Genomic DNA, 14,996 nt, shown 5'->3' on the forward strand with positions numbered 1-14,996 from the left:
TACTCTTCCAATAACCACCACGACCTCGACCTACACAGCAGCTGAGTCTGCATGCCGTGCCTTTATGCAATCTTGAAAGTACCAACTTCGTAATAATTCCTCCAAAAACAGTCTCAACTTTTAAGTACTATTCTTATCCAATTTACCTGATAAAGGTGGTAAACCACATTTCTCCGCCTTGTGTTTTAACTGGCACACGATTATCTACTTAAGCAATCCTTCTAGGTCCCTTGCAGCCTCTCTGCATCCTCCTCTAAGTATGCTTTCTTACCTGTTTTCTGACAACCTGAATGCATTACTTTCAGGTTGCTACCCAAGTCATTGATATCGATTACAAATTGCTAAACCCTCATCTTTGTGGTACGTTATTTCCTTTACTCCATGATAAACTATCTTGATAAGTAGTGTATTTGCCTTAGCTCAATAGTTGTTTGAAAATCATTTTCATTTAATATCAAAGCATTTAATTTTACTCTAAGCTTCTCTAGCCTGAGTTTTAAATTTTGTGAGATAGTTCCTAATGTGTGAAAATGTGCTGTGAGAATTCCCATTCTGTAGAATTCAAAGCGATACGCAGAGGAAAGAAGCCTGCTTAAATGCTCTTTGAATCAACACAAGGAAGTTCAGAGCAGGTCAGAATAAATTACCGTAGCTCCCAGTGAAGAAGGTAACAACCATCTTTTCCTGGTTAAATTGGCTTCTCTCACATTTTAACGCAGATGTATTTGTTAATTAATTTAATACAATGCTTTCATCACTTACCTGTCCAGCCACTTTCACTGAAGCCATATAGTGTTCTTGGCACCTCTACATATCACTGCAATATCTGAAGGTGAACTTCTATTACAGTGAGGGTTAGTTTATGTATTTATGGCCATGAATGTAATGACATGGTCTCCATCCAAATGATCTTTATAATATTTGGCTGGATTACTGATGGTCAGTGTAAGGTAAACTTCTGATTTTGGCATATACTACAGATAAAAACAATTGGAAGGGACAGGTTGAATGGATTTGATTAAAATCCAGGCTTTAGTATGCAGATCCAATAAATTGGCCTCATTTGGATTAACCATTTGGCTTCTTTCTTCACTTGGCCCCATGCTGCAAACATTTAGATGTAGACAAGTTGTCTCATGCATCAAATGCTCTCTTTTTTGTAGGAAGCTGAGGATTTATGCTGTTAACTTCTTGATTGAGATTTGAATTTTGTCCTAAGGGTGGCTATGTGCAGGGTAAAGCAGCTCTGATGAGTAATGTAATTATTTTCTCCAACCACCCAGCCACAGATAATGCAAAATATGTACAGTGCTTTGCCTTGATCCCATGGTGAATATCACTGTTGAGGCTATTTCTAATAGGAGGTCTTCACTGGCATTCGATGAAGAGTGCTAAAAATGCATAGGTATTGCAAATAAATTTTGTTCCTCGAAGTATTTACAATTAAGTTTCATCCACATTCATGAAAGTCCCCATCAGTTATAATTATCTATTACATGATGGTCATTCATTCCTAAGAATTTGAAAATATCTGCTCTTCCAACTTCAGCACCATTAATATGGGCAAGAGTGTGGACTTATGTCTTATTAACATCAAGAGAAAGGTTGTTACCTTGGCACCAAAACTTGCAAATCTCTTTCCTGCATTCCATCTTGTTATTTGATACCTGATCTACTACTGATAATCAACAGCAAATTTGAAAATGGAGTTTAATTTTGATTTTAACGACACTGCATAGTAGAACCCCTTCCTGCCCAAAAAATCTGTGCTGCCCAATAAAAATAAATAGCAGCGCTGCCTGAGCTGCTGGAAGGGCCACACTGCTGCTAGTGTAGACCCAGGGAGTGAAGGGAGTGGAGATACAGCATTTCTTTGTGGGGACCTACTGCCCAGTCCTATTGCTGACAGCTCCGTACAGTCTTTAAACGGCCTGTTAAAGGAGCCAAAGGTGTTTTATTTAAAATCCTGCAACTGTGGGATCTGGGCCCAAGATGTTGGTGCCAATCTTTGGCAGCAGCCTCAAGGGGTTGAAGACTCCGGGGGAGCAGCAGACTGGCACAGGGCACCAGTAATGGGGAGAACATTGCACATTGAGAGGAAGAAGCAGAGATGACGGACCAGTGAGGGGCTCTGTGGCTGAAGGCGGTGAACTCTTGCCGACTTGCCGGTGAGAAGACCACACAGACTGCGGGCTGTTAGCAACTTGAGGTCAAAGAACTCATACTAAACTGTGGGCTGCTGGAGATGGACTCACAGGAACCAGTTATCAGAACGGGGATTTGAGAGGATGAAGAGGGCAAGGAGGGCTCCCAGAAAACCCTGGGAGCTTAAGGGTTCCTCATCGTGTTAGAGGTTTGGACCTGGTCTCAGGTTGCCATTGGCTTGAACTGAACTGGAGTCTTGCGTGGCTGCAGAGGCGGTGGGAGCACTGGAGGTGAATCCACGTACATTCAGTGACTCTGGGACCTTTCTTGCTTCTCTTTCTCTGACTGGAATTTTGTGTAATATTACATTTCTGTTTTAATCCATGACAATAACAAGTATCTGACCCAATTAACTATCAATCTAACTAAAAAATGTTTTGGAGGGAGGAGAAAAACTGGAGCTGCCGGAGAAAACTCATGAAAGACACAGGAGTGCAAACGCCTTACTGACAGCACTAGATTTGAACCTGAGTTGCTGGTATTGTAATAGCATTGCACCACCCTTTCAATGGCATTCAGTTGTACAGTTGTGGGTGCAGAAGGTGGGCATGGGGGGGGGGGGGGGGATGAGTGCACATCCTTGAGGAGAGAAGGGAGGTTCTGCTCCAACTGTGCTGAGGTTGTACTGTATGTGATTCTGGTGTCCTTGAGAATGGATATACCGGCTTTGGAGGCTATGAAGACGAGTTTCATCAGGTTGAATCTGGAAATGGGGCAGAGAGATTGACTAGCCTGGGACTATACTCATTGAAGTTTAAAATGATGATGAGTGATGCTATAGAAACATAAAATTATGAAATGGTTAAGATGGAAGCAGGGAGGTTTTTCCACTGATAGGTGAGACTCAAACTTGGGTACATAGCCTCAAGACTTTAGGGAGTAGATTTAAGACAGATGAGGAGGAACTGCTTCTCTGAGAGAGCAGTGACAGGCCATTTCGACCCACAAGTCCAAGCCGCCCAATTTACACTCAATTAACCTGCGTCCCCAGTACGTTTTGAACAGTGGGAGGAAACCGGACCACCCAGAGGAAACCCATGCAGACCATGGGGAGAACGTACAAACTCCTCACAGACAGCGCAGGATTTGAACCCCAGTCCCGATCACTGGGGCTGTAAAGGTGTTGCGCTAACTGCTACGCCAACCATGCCACCCCTAATTCTGTGTAAATCTCTCCCCAATAAAGCACCCAAGGCAACCTCAATGAATATATTTAAAACATACATAGATTTTGAATAGTAAGGGAATTAAGGGTTAATGGAAATGGGCATGTAAATAGAGTTGAGTCCACAGGCAGATCAGCCATGGTCTCATTGAATGGTAAAGGTGCAGAAGCTTTGATGAGCCAGATGGCCTATTCTTGCCCCTATTTCTTAAGTGGACAGATCAAATGGTGCTTGCTGAACTAAGATACACAAATGACATAGTTCAAATTGCTCTTCAACAAAATAGTACACAATGGACATTAATTATAACTGAATATCCCAACCTTCTAAAGCTGAGAAACTATGCTATTGGCAATACTGGGCAAAAAATAGGTTCTTAGCAGTACATTGTTCCTATTACTGTTTATACTTTTAGAGAGAGGACATGTGAAAGTATACTTTAATTATTTTTTTCTGAGTTCTAAAGATTCAAACAATGGAAGGAGAACATGATTCTCCTGTTACCAAGACCAAATCTTGTTTGAGCATAATGCATTTTAACGATGGCAATTAATGTATTAGTTTGGCACACATGCAGGTTCGAAACTCTAAGCTACATGAGTTCTGCAAAGGCTTTAGTGCTTAGTTGCAAATGTTTTGACATATTTGAAACTAAAAATAATTCAGTAAGATCAGGCAGCATCGGTTGATCCTGTTTTGATGTTTAATGATAATTAAAAGCAACTTTTGTTTAAGTAACCATTTACTTTGGTGAATATCTATTGCTGCTGGGTTTCGGCGTCCTCTGGGCTCTTAACACTGTCTTTTCCCCATACCCCCTGATCCCCTTAGCCACAAGGGCCAAATCTAACTCCCTCTTAAATATAGGTAAAGAACGGGCTTTGACTACTTCCTGTGGCAAAGAATTCCACAGATTCACCACCCTCTGAGACAATTTTTTTCTCTCATCTCAGTCCTAAAATACTTCCCCCTTATCGTTAAACTATGACTACTGGTTGTGGTTTTCCCAAACATTGGTAACAACCTTCCTGAATCTAGCCTGTCGAATCCCTTAAGAACTTTATACATTTCTATGAGATTCCACCCCCCCCCCCCACAATCTCCTAAATTCCAGTGAAAATAAGCTTAGTCGATCCAGCCTTTCTCCCTATGCAGTATGTATATACACGTTACAGCACAGAAATAGACCTCTTCGGCCCTTCTAGCCCTCTTTCACACAGAGAGTGGTGGGGGTGTGGGACAGGCTTCTAGCTGAAGTGGTAAATATGGGCTCAATTTTAACATTTAAGAGGAATATGGACAGGAACATGGATTGGAGAGGTATGGAGGACTATGGACTGGGTGCAGGTCAGTGGGACTAGGCCAAAAAATGGTTCAGCGTGGACTAGAAGGCCAAAGAGGGCTGCTTCTGTGTTGTAATGTTCTATGGTTCTAAACTCTAACTGTACTAGACGCCAGCATCTGCAGTCTTCTAGTTTACCTCCATTTGGCTGCTGCACTGTCAATTATCTTCAAAGGATACTTAACATGAAGTTTTCATCCTATTTGAAGGGAGTTTTGTGAGAGCCTCTCAAATCTCTTTCTCTTTTATTCCCACTGATTTTAACCTCTGTTACACTTCAGTACACTGTGCTAAAATGATGAATAGTTTTAATAAAAAAGAGTAAATACAAAATATTACTTTTGGAAAAGTATAAATGTAATCCACCCATATACTGTGGTCACCACAAAATCCTAGAGAATATGGAATATACTTATTTGGCCAAAAAATGTTGAGAATGTCAGTGAAACAAATGGCTATGGGCATATATGCACTTACAGAAAGTTGAATTTAGAGAAGGAAAGATGAGAAGCTCAAATGAAGCAGAAACATTGGGCATAAACTAGTTGGGTTGAATGCTTCATTTCTGTGCCAAATACTCTAAAACCTGTGTAGATCATCCTAATGGCATCATAGTTAATATTTTTAATGAAATTCTAATATTGTACAAATCCGATTATCCAAAATCTTCATTTATCTGAAATTTTTAAAAAATTTCAGATAAATGAGGATATCTGAAACAAATCATAAACCTGTGGTGGCTCAGCACAAGGCAGGCGAACCGGCCCTGCTTGTAAGCCACACAGTAGGGCAGCCGGCCAAAATGGTGCCGTCGGGGGTGTTCCCTTCCTCCCAGCATGGGGCTCAGAAGCCCGTGCTGGGGAACCACTTGATCCCCGGGTGACATCAGCGCCCTCCAGTGCGGTTCTCAGCCAGGTCCGGACTGGGAGTATAAGTACAACCCAGCAGCCTGCAATAAACTAGTCTGCTCACTGAGCTCAACCTGTCTGGTTGCGTGTGTTATTGCAGGAGAAGAGGAGCTGCTGCTACAAACCGTCATTTATCCGATATTTTTTCGGACCTGAACTGACCTCATAGCTTGATAAAAAAAATTCACTCAACATGAAATTAGAACAATTGTCCTTGTTTCAGGTAACTCCCTCCCCTTTCCCTATCAATTTCTTCTATACCTACACTTGTTGACTTTTCTCTCCAACTCTCCCTTTCAAACTGCGTCCTGCTGTCTTCCAGCTGCAAGCGGTCGGAAGAATCCCTTGTCCTGGCAACATCAAGGAGAGCGGCCTCCCAGGCAGGAACAGGACCTCGGGCTCACAGCAGCAGCAGGATGTCAGGCCCCCGGCAACAGTGGGGACATCAGGCACTAGGCAGTGGGAGGACCTCTGGCTCCCAGCAGCAGCGGGGGACCTTCGACTCCTGGCTGCAGCGGGGATGTCAGGATCATAGCAGCAGTGGGGACATTGTATTCCTGGCAGCAGCGGGAATATCGGGCTCTTGGCAGGAGCGAGGCCTCTTCGTTGGGGAGGTGTTGGTGATCGGTGGTGGCCAGCATTTTATTTGTGAGAATTAAACATTATTTTAATGCTTAAAAAGCCTTCCCTTGTTGTTTGTTGTTGTTTAAACACTGTTACAAGTGATTTTCTGTTGCTACTGGGCTGTTTTTTTAAAAATGACCAGTTCTCTGAAAAAAAGTTTATCTGACGTAAGGCCCGGCCCCAATCACTTTGGATAGTCAGAGTTGTACTGCATGTACATAAAATCTAACCTCAAAGATAAAGACTTTCAAGCTGTTCAAATGTAACAGCATAATAACATGTTCTCACCTCCTGCAGATTCACCTTTTGTCATACATCGGAGGACATAAAAACTCTGAACCAAGTAATCCACGGGTTTAGAACTTGAATTTCCATAGACATTACATGTCCTCGTCTCACACAATCAATCTTCAAGCAAGAGATGACAAATTTCATTATTACTAACTTGTGCAATAAAGAAACCTTCCAATTCATGGAAGACATCTAGTTTACCTTCTCCAGTAACTTTACAGACAACAAAAAGTTTGGACCCAGTGAACATTTTTATTAATTTCTGGAAATATTGATTAAATATTCACATATTTTAATACATGACTGTAAATCAAAATAATACTTTTCAATCATGTCTGCTTATATTTATGCTCTTTCACAATAAGTTTTTGTTTACTTTGGAATCACACAATTTATAGTAAAAGGCAAGAAATGGCATCTGTAAATGACTAAAAAGTAGCAATCTCTCACTCTTTAGATATGATAGATTGTAAATCCATTCCAAATGTGTAGATACACTCAATCAATAAATTTTAATGATTAGTTTTTATACCATTCATGATTTCAGTGGTTTGTATCACTCCAAAGTAGATGCAATATTGCTGACTCTCCACTTAGCTCTGAATCACCTCGAAAACTGTAACTTATACATATGGTGCACTTCATCGACTACAGCTCAACCTTCAATACCATTATTCCCTTGGTGCTGGTCAAGAAGCTACAAACTCTAGGCCTCTGCAAATGGATTCTTGACTTCCTCATCGGAAGACCACAGTCAGTTATGAATTGGAAACATCTCCTCCTCACTGATTACCAACACAAGGATTCCAGGCACAATTCCAATGCTATCTACAAATTTACTAATGATAACACATTTGTCGGCAAAATCACAAATGACAACGAGGAAGCATACAGGAAAGAGTTAGATCAGCTTGTGGAGTGGTGTCATGCCAACAATCTTATGCTCAATGTTAGCAAAACCAAGGAGATGATTGTGGACTTGAAGAGAGGGGAACATGACCCAGTCATTGCAATCATGAAGAAGGCTCGCCAGTGGCTATACTTGGTGAGGTGTTTGAGGAGATACGGTATGTAAAGGTACAGGTAAAGTAAAAGTTCCATTATTGTCACATAATACTACATTTCGAATGTAACATACATGAAATTCTTAAACTTTTGTCTTCTGTAAGGCAGACTTTGTCCAGTGCCTCTCACAGAAACCTACAGTACCTGGAGTTCCTAGGTCGTCTCCCCTCCAAGAACTGACCAAGTCTGAGCCTGCTTAGCTTCTGAGATCAGACAATCTCAGGTCATGCTCTCTCCGAAGTCTCTCGAAAAATTCTACAGGTGTTCCGTGGAGAGAATTCTGGCTGGTTGCATCACTGTCTGGTATGGAGGCACCAACTCTCAGGACACAAAAAAACTCCAGAGGGTTGTTAATTCCGCCTGTGACATCACAGGCACTAGCTCTCATTCCATCGAGGACATCCTCAAGAGACAGTGTCTTAATAAAGCAGCCTCTATCCTTAAAGACCCCCACCACCCAGACCATGCCCTCTTCACTCTGCTACCATCGAGAAAAAGGTACTGAAGACAAGCACACAGTAGCACAAGAACAGTTTCTTCCCTGCTGTCATGAGATTCCTGAATAATCAATGAACCAAAGACGCTGCCTTACTTTTCGTTCACTATTTTGGTACTTTTTATTTATTGTTGCAAAAGTAGTGTATATGAATGTTTGCCCTATGATGCTGGTACAAACTTCCAAATTCTGAATTTTGGACTTGTTAATGGCAATAAATACAGAATTGAAAATTTAGCGTGATTCAATATAGTCAACCATAAGATCAGTGACTGTCAAAAGAAGTGACCCTCACCATTGGTTTTCAAAGTAAATTATATCTCTCTGCTCAAGGAAAATTTAGTGTAGTTATATCATTCAAATTATTATGTTTCAAAATAATAAAATTTATTGCTTGAGGTCGGAGAGAAGATTTTCTAATTCTTCTTGGGTTTCTTGTTCCTGTGGAAAAGGAAAGGAAAGATGTACATGAAAATATCTTGTAAATGATAACACGAGACAAAAAAGATTTTGCTTCCTGAACATTTTTGGGTGTATTTTATGGATTTTGGGCTACTGATCAAGAGGATCATCCCAAACTTTTCCGATCATGTACCGACCGGATCTGTTTTTTTAAGATATAACCTATTTTTGGGAATTGCTGTCATATTTTGTCTACTCGTATATTGCCCTCAGATAAGTCTGTTTTGGTCAGTCCAAGCATGCCTGGGCATTCACTCAGTGCAGGTTCAAAGATCTACTAGTGAGGCTGGAGAAAATAGCAGAGAAGGCATTTAAATATGATGTTGAGAATTTTCTTGGCAACTGCAAAGCATCAAACTACATCCAGCTGATAAACTACAATATGCTTCAAGCATACAAAACCATGAAGAGCAACGTGTCATTTTAAAGTTAATTTTATGCATTCACGCTTGGACTTCTTCCCTGTTGTTCTTGGTGTAGTCGGTGATGAACATGGTGAAAGGTTTCACCAGGACACTGTGACCACGTAAAAGCGGTTATCAGGGCAACTGGAATCCATCAATGTTGGCTGTCTACTGTTGCACACTGACACGAGAGGCATCAGATGCTGAATAAAAATGAAAATCAATGGCAAAAAGTTGTCTTATAAAGAGTTGAAAATAAGAAAACAGAAATGGAAAAGGAGGAAAGGTAATGATGGAAAAACGGAAAGAGAAGATAAACAAAATATAAAAGGGCTACGCTGAACTATATGTCTTTAAATATTAATGGAATACATAACCAAATTAAAAGGAAGAAACTACCAAATTTAAATGAATAAATGTATTCCATTAGAAAAAATAACATATTGGTTAAGAAATAAGATTGAAATATTCGAACAAGTATAGGAGCCTTACATTAAATACAATAGCGAAAACCTACCGGGGACAAACATTACCTAAGTTGATGGAAGGAGAAGGAAAGAAAAGAATGGACTCAGTAGAATTTCTGGTGTAATTTTGTTGAATGACAACATTGTCTGACTGGCTTAATGCAACCTAGATTGTATACCTAAAATGGATGAGAGGGGGGGGTGGGGGGGTGGTTTGGGAGGAAAGGGGGGGGGGGAGAAAAAGTCACTGTATATGTGTGAAAAAGAAATAGTGTATATCATGGCTAATGTGATTTATGGGGTGAAAAATAAAAAAATTTAAAAAAAAAAAATGGCAAAATATTTTTAGGTCAGTTTAACTAACACAATGTGTCAACATCATTATGCAATTAAATAGGCTAAATTCAATAAAGCTAATGTTTCTCTAACTTCTTGCTTGATACAGCAAATCTGAAATTTTCTTTGTGTTCAGCTTGAAATTGTCCATCATAATCCTCATTTTTTTTTCGGGAAACAAAACTTTTGAAAAAAATTGTTGTCCGGTGTAACTGGTACTTTCACACCTTTCTCTCCGAATAATAATGTTATGCCATTTGCCTTGTGTGTAGGCATCCGGAAGAACCTACTAAAACAGTTACAGTAAACAAGAAAATTGTGGCTGAAATAGAGGAGGTGTGGTTGCAAGTAGAGCATTTCTTGTGGTTAAAGGGGTAGGTACCAAGGTGGAGAATAGTGGTAAGGGATGAGTGAATGAGGAAGGCCCAGAGGGAGCAGTCCATGGAGAAAGTGGAGAGGGAGGAGAGGGGAAGATGTGTCTGGTAATGGGATCACGTAGGTGATGGAAATTGTGGAGAATATATTCGATATGGAGACTGGTGGGGTAGTAGGTGAGGCATGAGAAATCCTGTCCTATGGTAACGAATTCCATAGATTCACCAACCTGTGGCTGAAGAGATTTCTACTTATCTCTGTTGGAAAGTGATGTCCTTTTATTTTGAGGCTGTGCCCTTTGGGGCCAAACTCTTCCACTACTGGAAACATTTTCCCCATTTCAACTCCATATAGCCCTTTCAATATTTGGTATATTTCAATGAGGTATCCCCATAGCTTCTAAAATGGAGCAAGTACAGGTGCTGAGCCATCAAATGCTTTCAACCCGAAATTACTCTCATGAACCTCCTCTGGACCCTCCTTAACATTAGCACATCCTTCATTAGATATGGAGCCCAAAACTGCTTGCATACTTACTCTAAATATAGTCTGACCAATGCCTTATAAAGCTACAGCATCATATCCTTTTTTGCCTTCCTTACTACCAACTCAACCTGCAAGTTAACTTTTAGGGAATTCTGCATGAGGGCTGCCAAATCCCTTTGGATCTCTACTTTCTGAGTTCTCTCCCCATTTTAAAAATAGTTTATGTCTTTATTCCTTCTACCAAAGTGCATGACCATGCACTTGACTCCACTGTATTCCATCTGGCACTTCCTGGCCCTTTCTCCCCACCTATCCAAGTCCCCTGCAGACTCCCTTCTTCCTCAATACTACATGCCCTTCACCTATCTTCATATCAGCTGCAAACTTGACCACAAAGTCATCAATTCTATTAACTAACTTATTTAGATACAATGTGAATAGTAGCCATCCTAACGCCGACGATGCAGGACACCATTAGTCACCGCCAGCCAGCCAGTCTTCGCCTTCTGCCAGTCAGCCAGTCTTCTATCCGAGCTTATATCTTACCCATAATATCATGGGCTCCTATCCTGTTGAGCAGCCTCATGTGCGACACCTTGTCAAAGGCTTTTCTGACAATCTTATAACCATATAACCATTTACGGAGCGGAAACAGGCCATGTCGGCAGATATCCTTGGTTACTGTTATATTTCAATCTATTGTCTTACAGTGTGCAGATTTGTCCTTTTTGCTGCCACATCACTCATCCTCCTGTTTCAATCCCATGAACAACCACTTGGTGATAATGATCTATTCAGCCTAAATGGAATGACACATTATTATGGTACTTGTTCTTAGCCACACAGAAATAAAGATAAAAATATGAATTTAAAAGATGCTTATTTCCTTTACCAAATAATCAGTCCTGATGACCAAGATATGAAGTATTGTGAAATTACCTTCCAATATTACCAATAAACAGTTGTGGCGGCCCGCAATTGCGGAGATTGGGCCGGCACATCGTGCGGCAGCAGACGCGGACAGAGATCGCTAAAGCGATTCCCAGGATAATGAACTGGTGGGGGTAGAAGCTGGGGCAGCATCAGACCAACAGCCCTAAAATGGCGTTGGTCAAGCTGCCCAGCTAACTCAGCAGAAACAGGCTGGGGAAGAAGGACATTGATATGCATGGATGTTCCCGCCGCTACTGTTATTCATACGGCTGACTCAGTCAATCAGCAAAAAACGGCGGGAACTTGAATAGTATAAAAGCAGCCTTTCCCGCCCTAAATAAAGGAGTGAGCTTCACCTGCCACACTGTGTGTGTGTGTGTGTGTGTGTGTGTGTTTCTTTGTAGACGTTGGCTACACAGTACAGAACAATACAATGGTTTGAACAGCTATCAAATATTAAAGCCTCTGAGTTACTATAATGTCTTTAGGGTAAATATGATTTTAACAGATTCTATTTCTCTCTGCTGTTCTGATGGGTGCTTTCTTTAAAGATACATCACCCAATGATTAAGCATGGAAGCTGTCTCTCTTGCCATACAAACCAGATCACTTCACTCCTCTTCTTCTCTTACTCCACGATTCAATGAAAATCAGTCTAAATATTTGACCAAAGTTGTTACTTTCATGCAAAACAAAATAATGGGAAATTATTCCATTATAAAATGCACCATCAGCAAGTTTGATGAAGAAGCAAATTTTGAAGCAGGATTATATTGGAGAGACGTTATAAGTGTTAACCTTTTGAAATTCTTTCTTTATTTGGGTCAAGAACATCTATTGCAAAATTATTTTGCCACCTGGCCCAGATTAATCATGCGGAAATATTCATGTTTGTATTCAGTCCTTGCTCTTCTTTGTTAAAGTGTCTCATGATTCCCATCAGCCTGAATTGTCCAGAAAACCTTTCACTTGATTTCTAGCTTCATTAATCAATCCCATCTACCCTTTCAATTCTCACCTCCAACAAGGAACTCATGCCACCTGCATCAGTAAGATCAATACCATTTGCCCAGATGCCACTTTTAATTCTTCCTTCTCCACAAGTGATGAATGGGATGGGAAAGCCAGCATTTGTAATGTAATACACACCTGTATTACATTATTTACCCATCTTAACTTAATATCAGGTGGAGATTGAATGTGTGGCTGAAGGGGTGGAGTAAAGACAGGGTTTTAAGTTCATGGACCACTGGGACCGTTTCTGGGGGAGATGGGACTTGTACTGTAAGGATGGGTTACATCTAAATTCCAGAGGTACCAGTCTCCTGGCAGGGGCATTTGCTAGGGCTTTAAACTAGTAAGGTTGGGGACAAGAGTTCATGTCAGGGAGGAGAGCAAGAACAGAGTCTTTAGGTAAAGGAAAAAGTCTTTTTCACACAATCTGGAGGTGGAACAGCATCAGATGGGAGAGATATTAAACAATTTTTTTCTCAACTGTATGCACGAAGGAAAAGGACATTGGACTATGTGAGATAAGTGAGGCAAACGGCTAAGTTATGGAAAATATAGGGATTAGTAAAGAGAGGGTTTTGGAGCTTCTAGGGTCAGTAAAAGTGGATGTGTCCTGGACCTGATGGGATTTTCAGGGAGGTCAGGGAGCAAATAGTGGAGGCACTGTCACTTTCAACGATCACTGGAGGAGGGTGTGGTGCCGCGGGATTGGAGGGCTGCTAATCTAGTTCCGCTGTTTAAAAAAGGCACGAGGTGTCAGCCAAGTAATTATAGGCCTATAAGCTTGACTTCGGTAGTAAGGAAAGTTATGGAGGGTATTCTTAGAGATGGTGTGTATAAATATATAGATAAGTAGGGATTGATCAGGAGCACCCAGCGTGGGTTTGTGAAGAGGAAGTCATGTTTGACGAACCTTGTTGAGTCTTTCGAAGAGTGACAAGAAAGGTGGATGAAGATAGGGCAGTTGATGGAGTCTATCTGGATTTTAGCAAAGCTTTTGATAAGGTTCCAAATGAAAGGTTAGTAAGGAAGGTTCAGTCACTAGGGATTAATAGAGAAATAGTAAGATGGGTTCAGAGGTGGCTGGAGGAGAGACAGCAGAGGGTCATGGTGGACAACTATCTGACAGGATGAAAGCCTGTGACGAGCGGAGCACCTCAAGGATCGGAACTAGGTCCCCTGTTGTTCATAATTTATATTTAATCATTTGGATGATGGGGTGGTTAACTGGGTAAGTAAATACGCAGATGATACAAAAATAGGGGGAGTGGTGGAGAGTGAGGAAGGTTTTCAGGGATTACAGAGGGATTTGGTTTGTCTGGAAAATTGGGCTGAAAGATGGCAGATGGAATTTAATGTAGAGAAGTGTGAGGTGCTTCATTTCGGAAAAAATAATCAAAATAGGACATATGTAGTAAAGGGGAGGACATTGGGGAATGCACAAGAACAAAGAGATCTTGGAGTTATGGTGCAGCGTTCCTTGAAGGTGGATTCCCATGTTGACAGGGTGGTTAAGAAGGCATTTGGTATGCTAGCCTTCATAAATCATAGCATAGAGTATAGGAGCTGGGAGGTGATGCTGCGACTGTTTAAGGCGTTGGTGAGGCCAGGCTTAGAGTATTGTGTTCAGTTCTGGTCTCCAAATTATAGGAAGGATATAGATAAGGTGGAGAGGGTGCAGAGAAGATTTACAAGGATGTTGCCTGGCTTAAAATACCTAGAGTACAGAGAAAGATTGAAGAGGTTAGGACTTTATTCACTGGAACGTAGATGGTTGAGAGGGGATTTGATAGAGGTGTTTAAAATTATGAAGGGAATAGACAGACTAGATGCAAGTAGACTCTTCTCCCTGAGAGCAGGGGAGGTTGAAACAAGAGGACACAAGTTGAGGGTAAGGGGGCAGAATTTTAGGAGAAACATTAGAGGGTGCTTCTTCACTCAGAGAGTGGTGGCTGAATGGAATAATCTTACAGCGGAAATAATTGAGGCAGAGTCAATTCTTTCATTTAAGAGGAGGCTGGATATATACATGGATAGGAGGGGGTTAGAGGGTTATGGGCGGAGAATAGGCAGGAGGGATCTAGCGGAGTTGTTTGAGTGAACCGTTGTGGACTTGAAGGGCCGAGATGGCCTGTTTCCGTGCCATAAACTATTATATGGCTAAACCAAATTGCTAATTTCACTTTGTAAATTTTAAATTGACTCATAGACACAGCAGCTTTTTTGGGAAGGGGAGATACAGAAAATCGAAGACTCTTGCTGGGATTTGACATTTTGACCATGGTGGGATCTGATAGCTAGCTACCACACTGAAATTACAAATTGTTCAGTACAAAGGCTCAGTTGGGTATCTGAGCCATCTGAGTCATCCAAGGTGTCACTTCAAGTGGGGTAGAAATTTAATTGTCATTTGCCATTTGCCTCA

At 41.1% G+C, this 14,996-nt stretch overlaps 1 protein-coding gene across 2 annotated transcripts in view; it reads right to left on the reverse strand.

Annotated features, from left to right (window-relative positions):
• Positions 1-6,768: 6,768 nt before the first annotated feature.
• Positions 6,769-14,996, reverse strand: part of LOC138737139 (regulator of microtubule dynamics protein 2) — a 101,091-nt gene continuing 92,863 nt past the window's right edge. Inside the window, exons 10-11 of one of the 2 annotated variants that reach the window (XR_011340780.1) lie at positions 11,336-11,426; positions 6,769-8,538 (exon numbers count right to left, since the gene is read on the reverse strand). Coding sequence is in view for 1 of the 2 variants with exons in the window: in XM_069887705.1 (XP_069743806.1) it covers positions 8,485-8,538 (54 nt within the window). In the remaining variant the exon portion in view is untranslated. The remainder of the gene's footprint in view (positions 8,539-11,335; positions 11,427-14,996) is intronic. The other variant, XM_069887705.1, reaches the window with a different exon arrangement.

The sequence above is a fragment of the Narcine bancroftii genome, chromosome 6, assembly GCF_036971445.1.
Source record: "Narcine bancroftii isolate sNarBan1 chromosome 6, sNarBan1.hap1, whole genome shotgun sequence".
NCBI lineage: Eukaryota > Metazoa > Chordata > Chondrichthyes > Torpediniformes > Narcinidae > Narcine > Narcine bancroftii.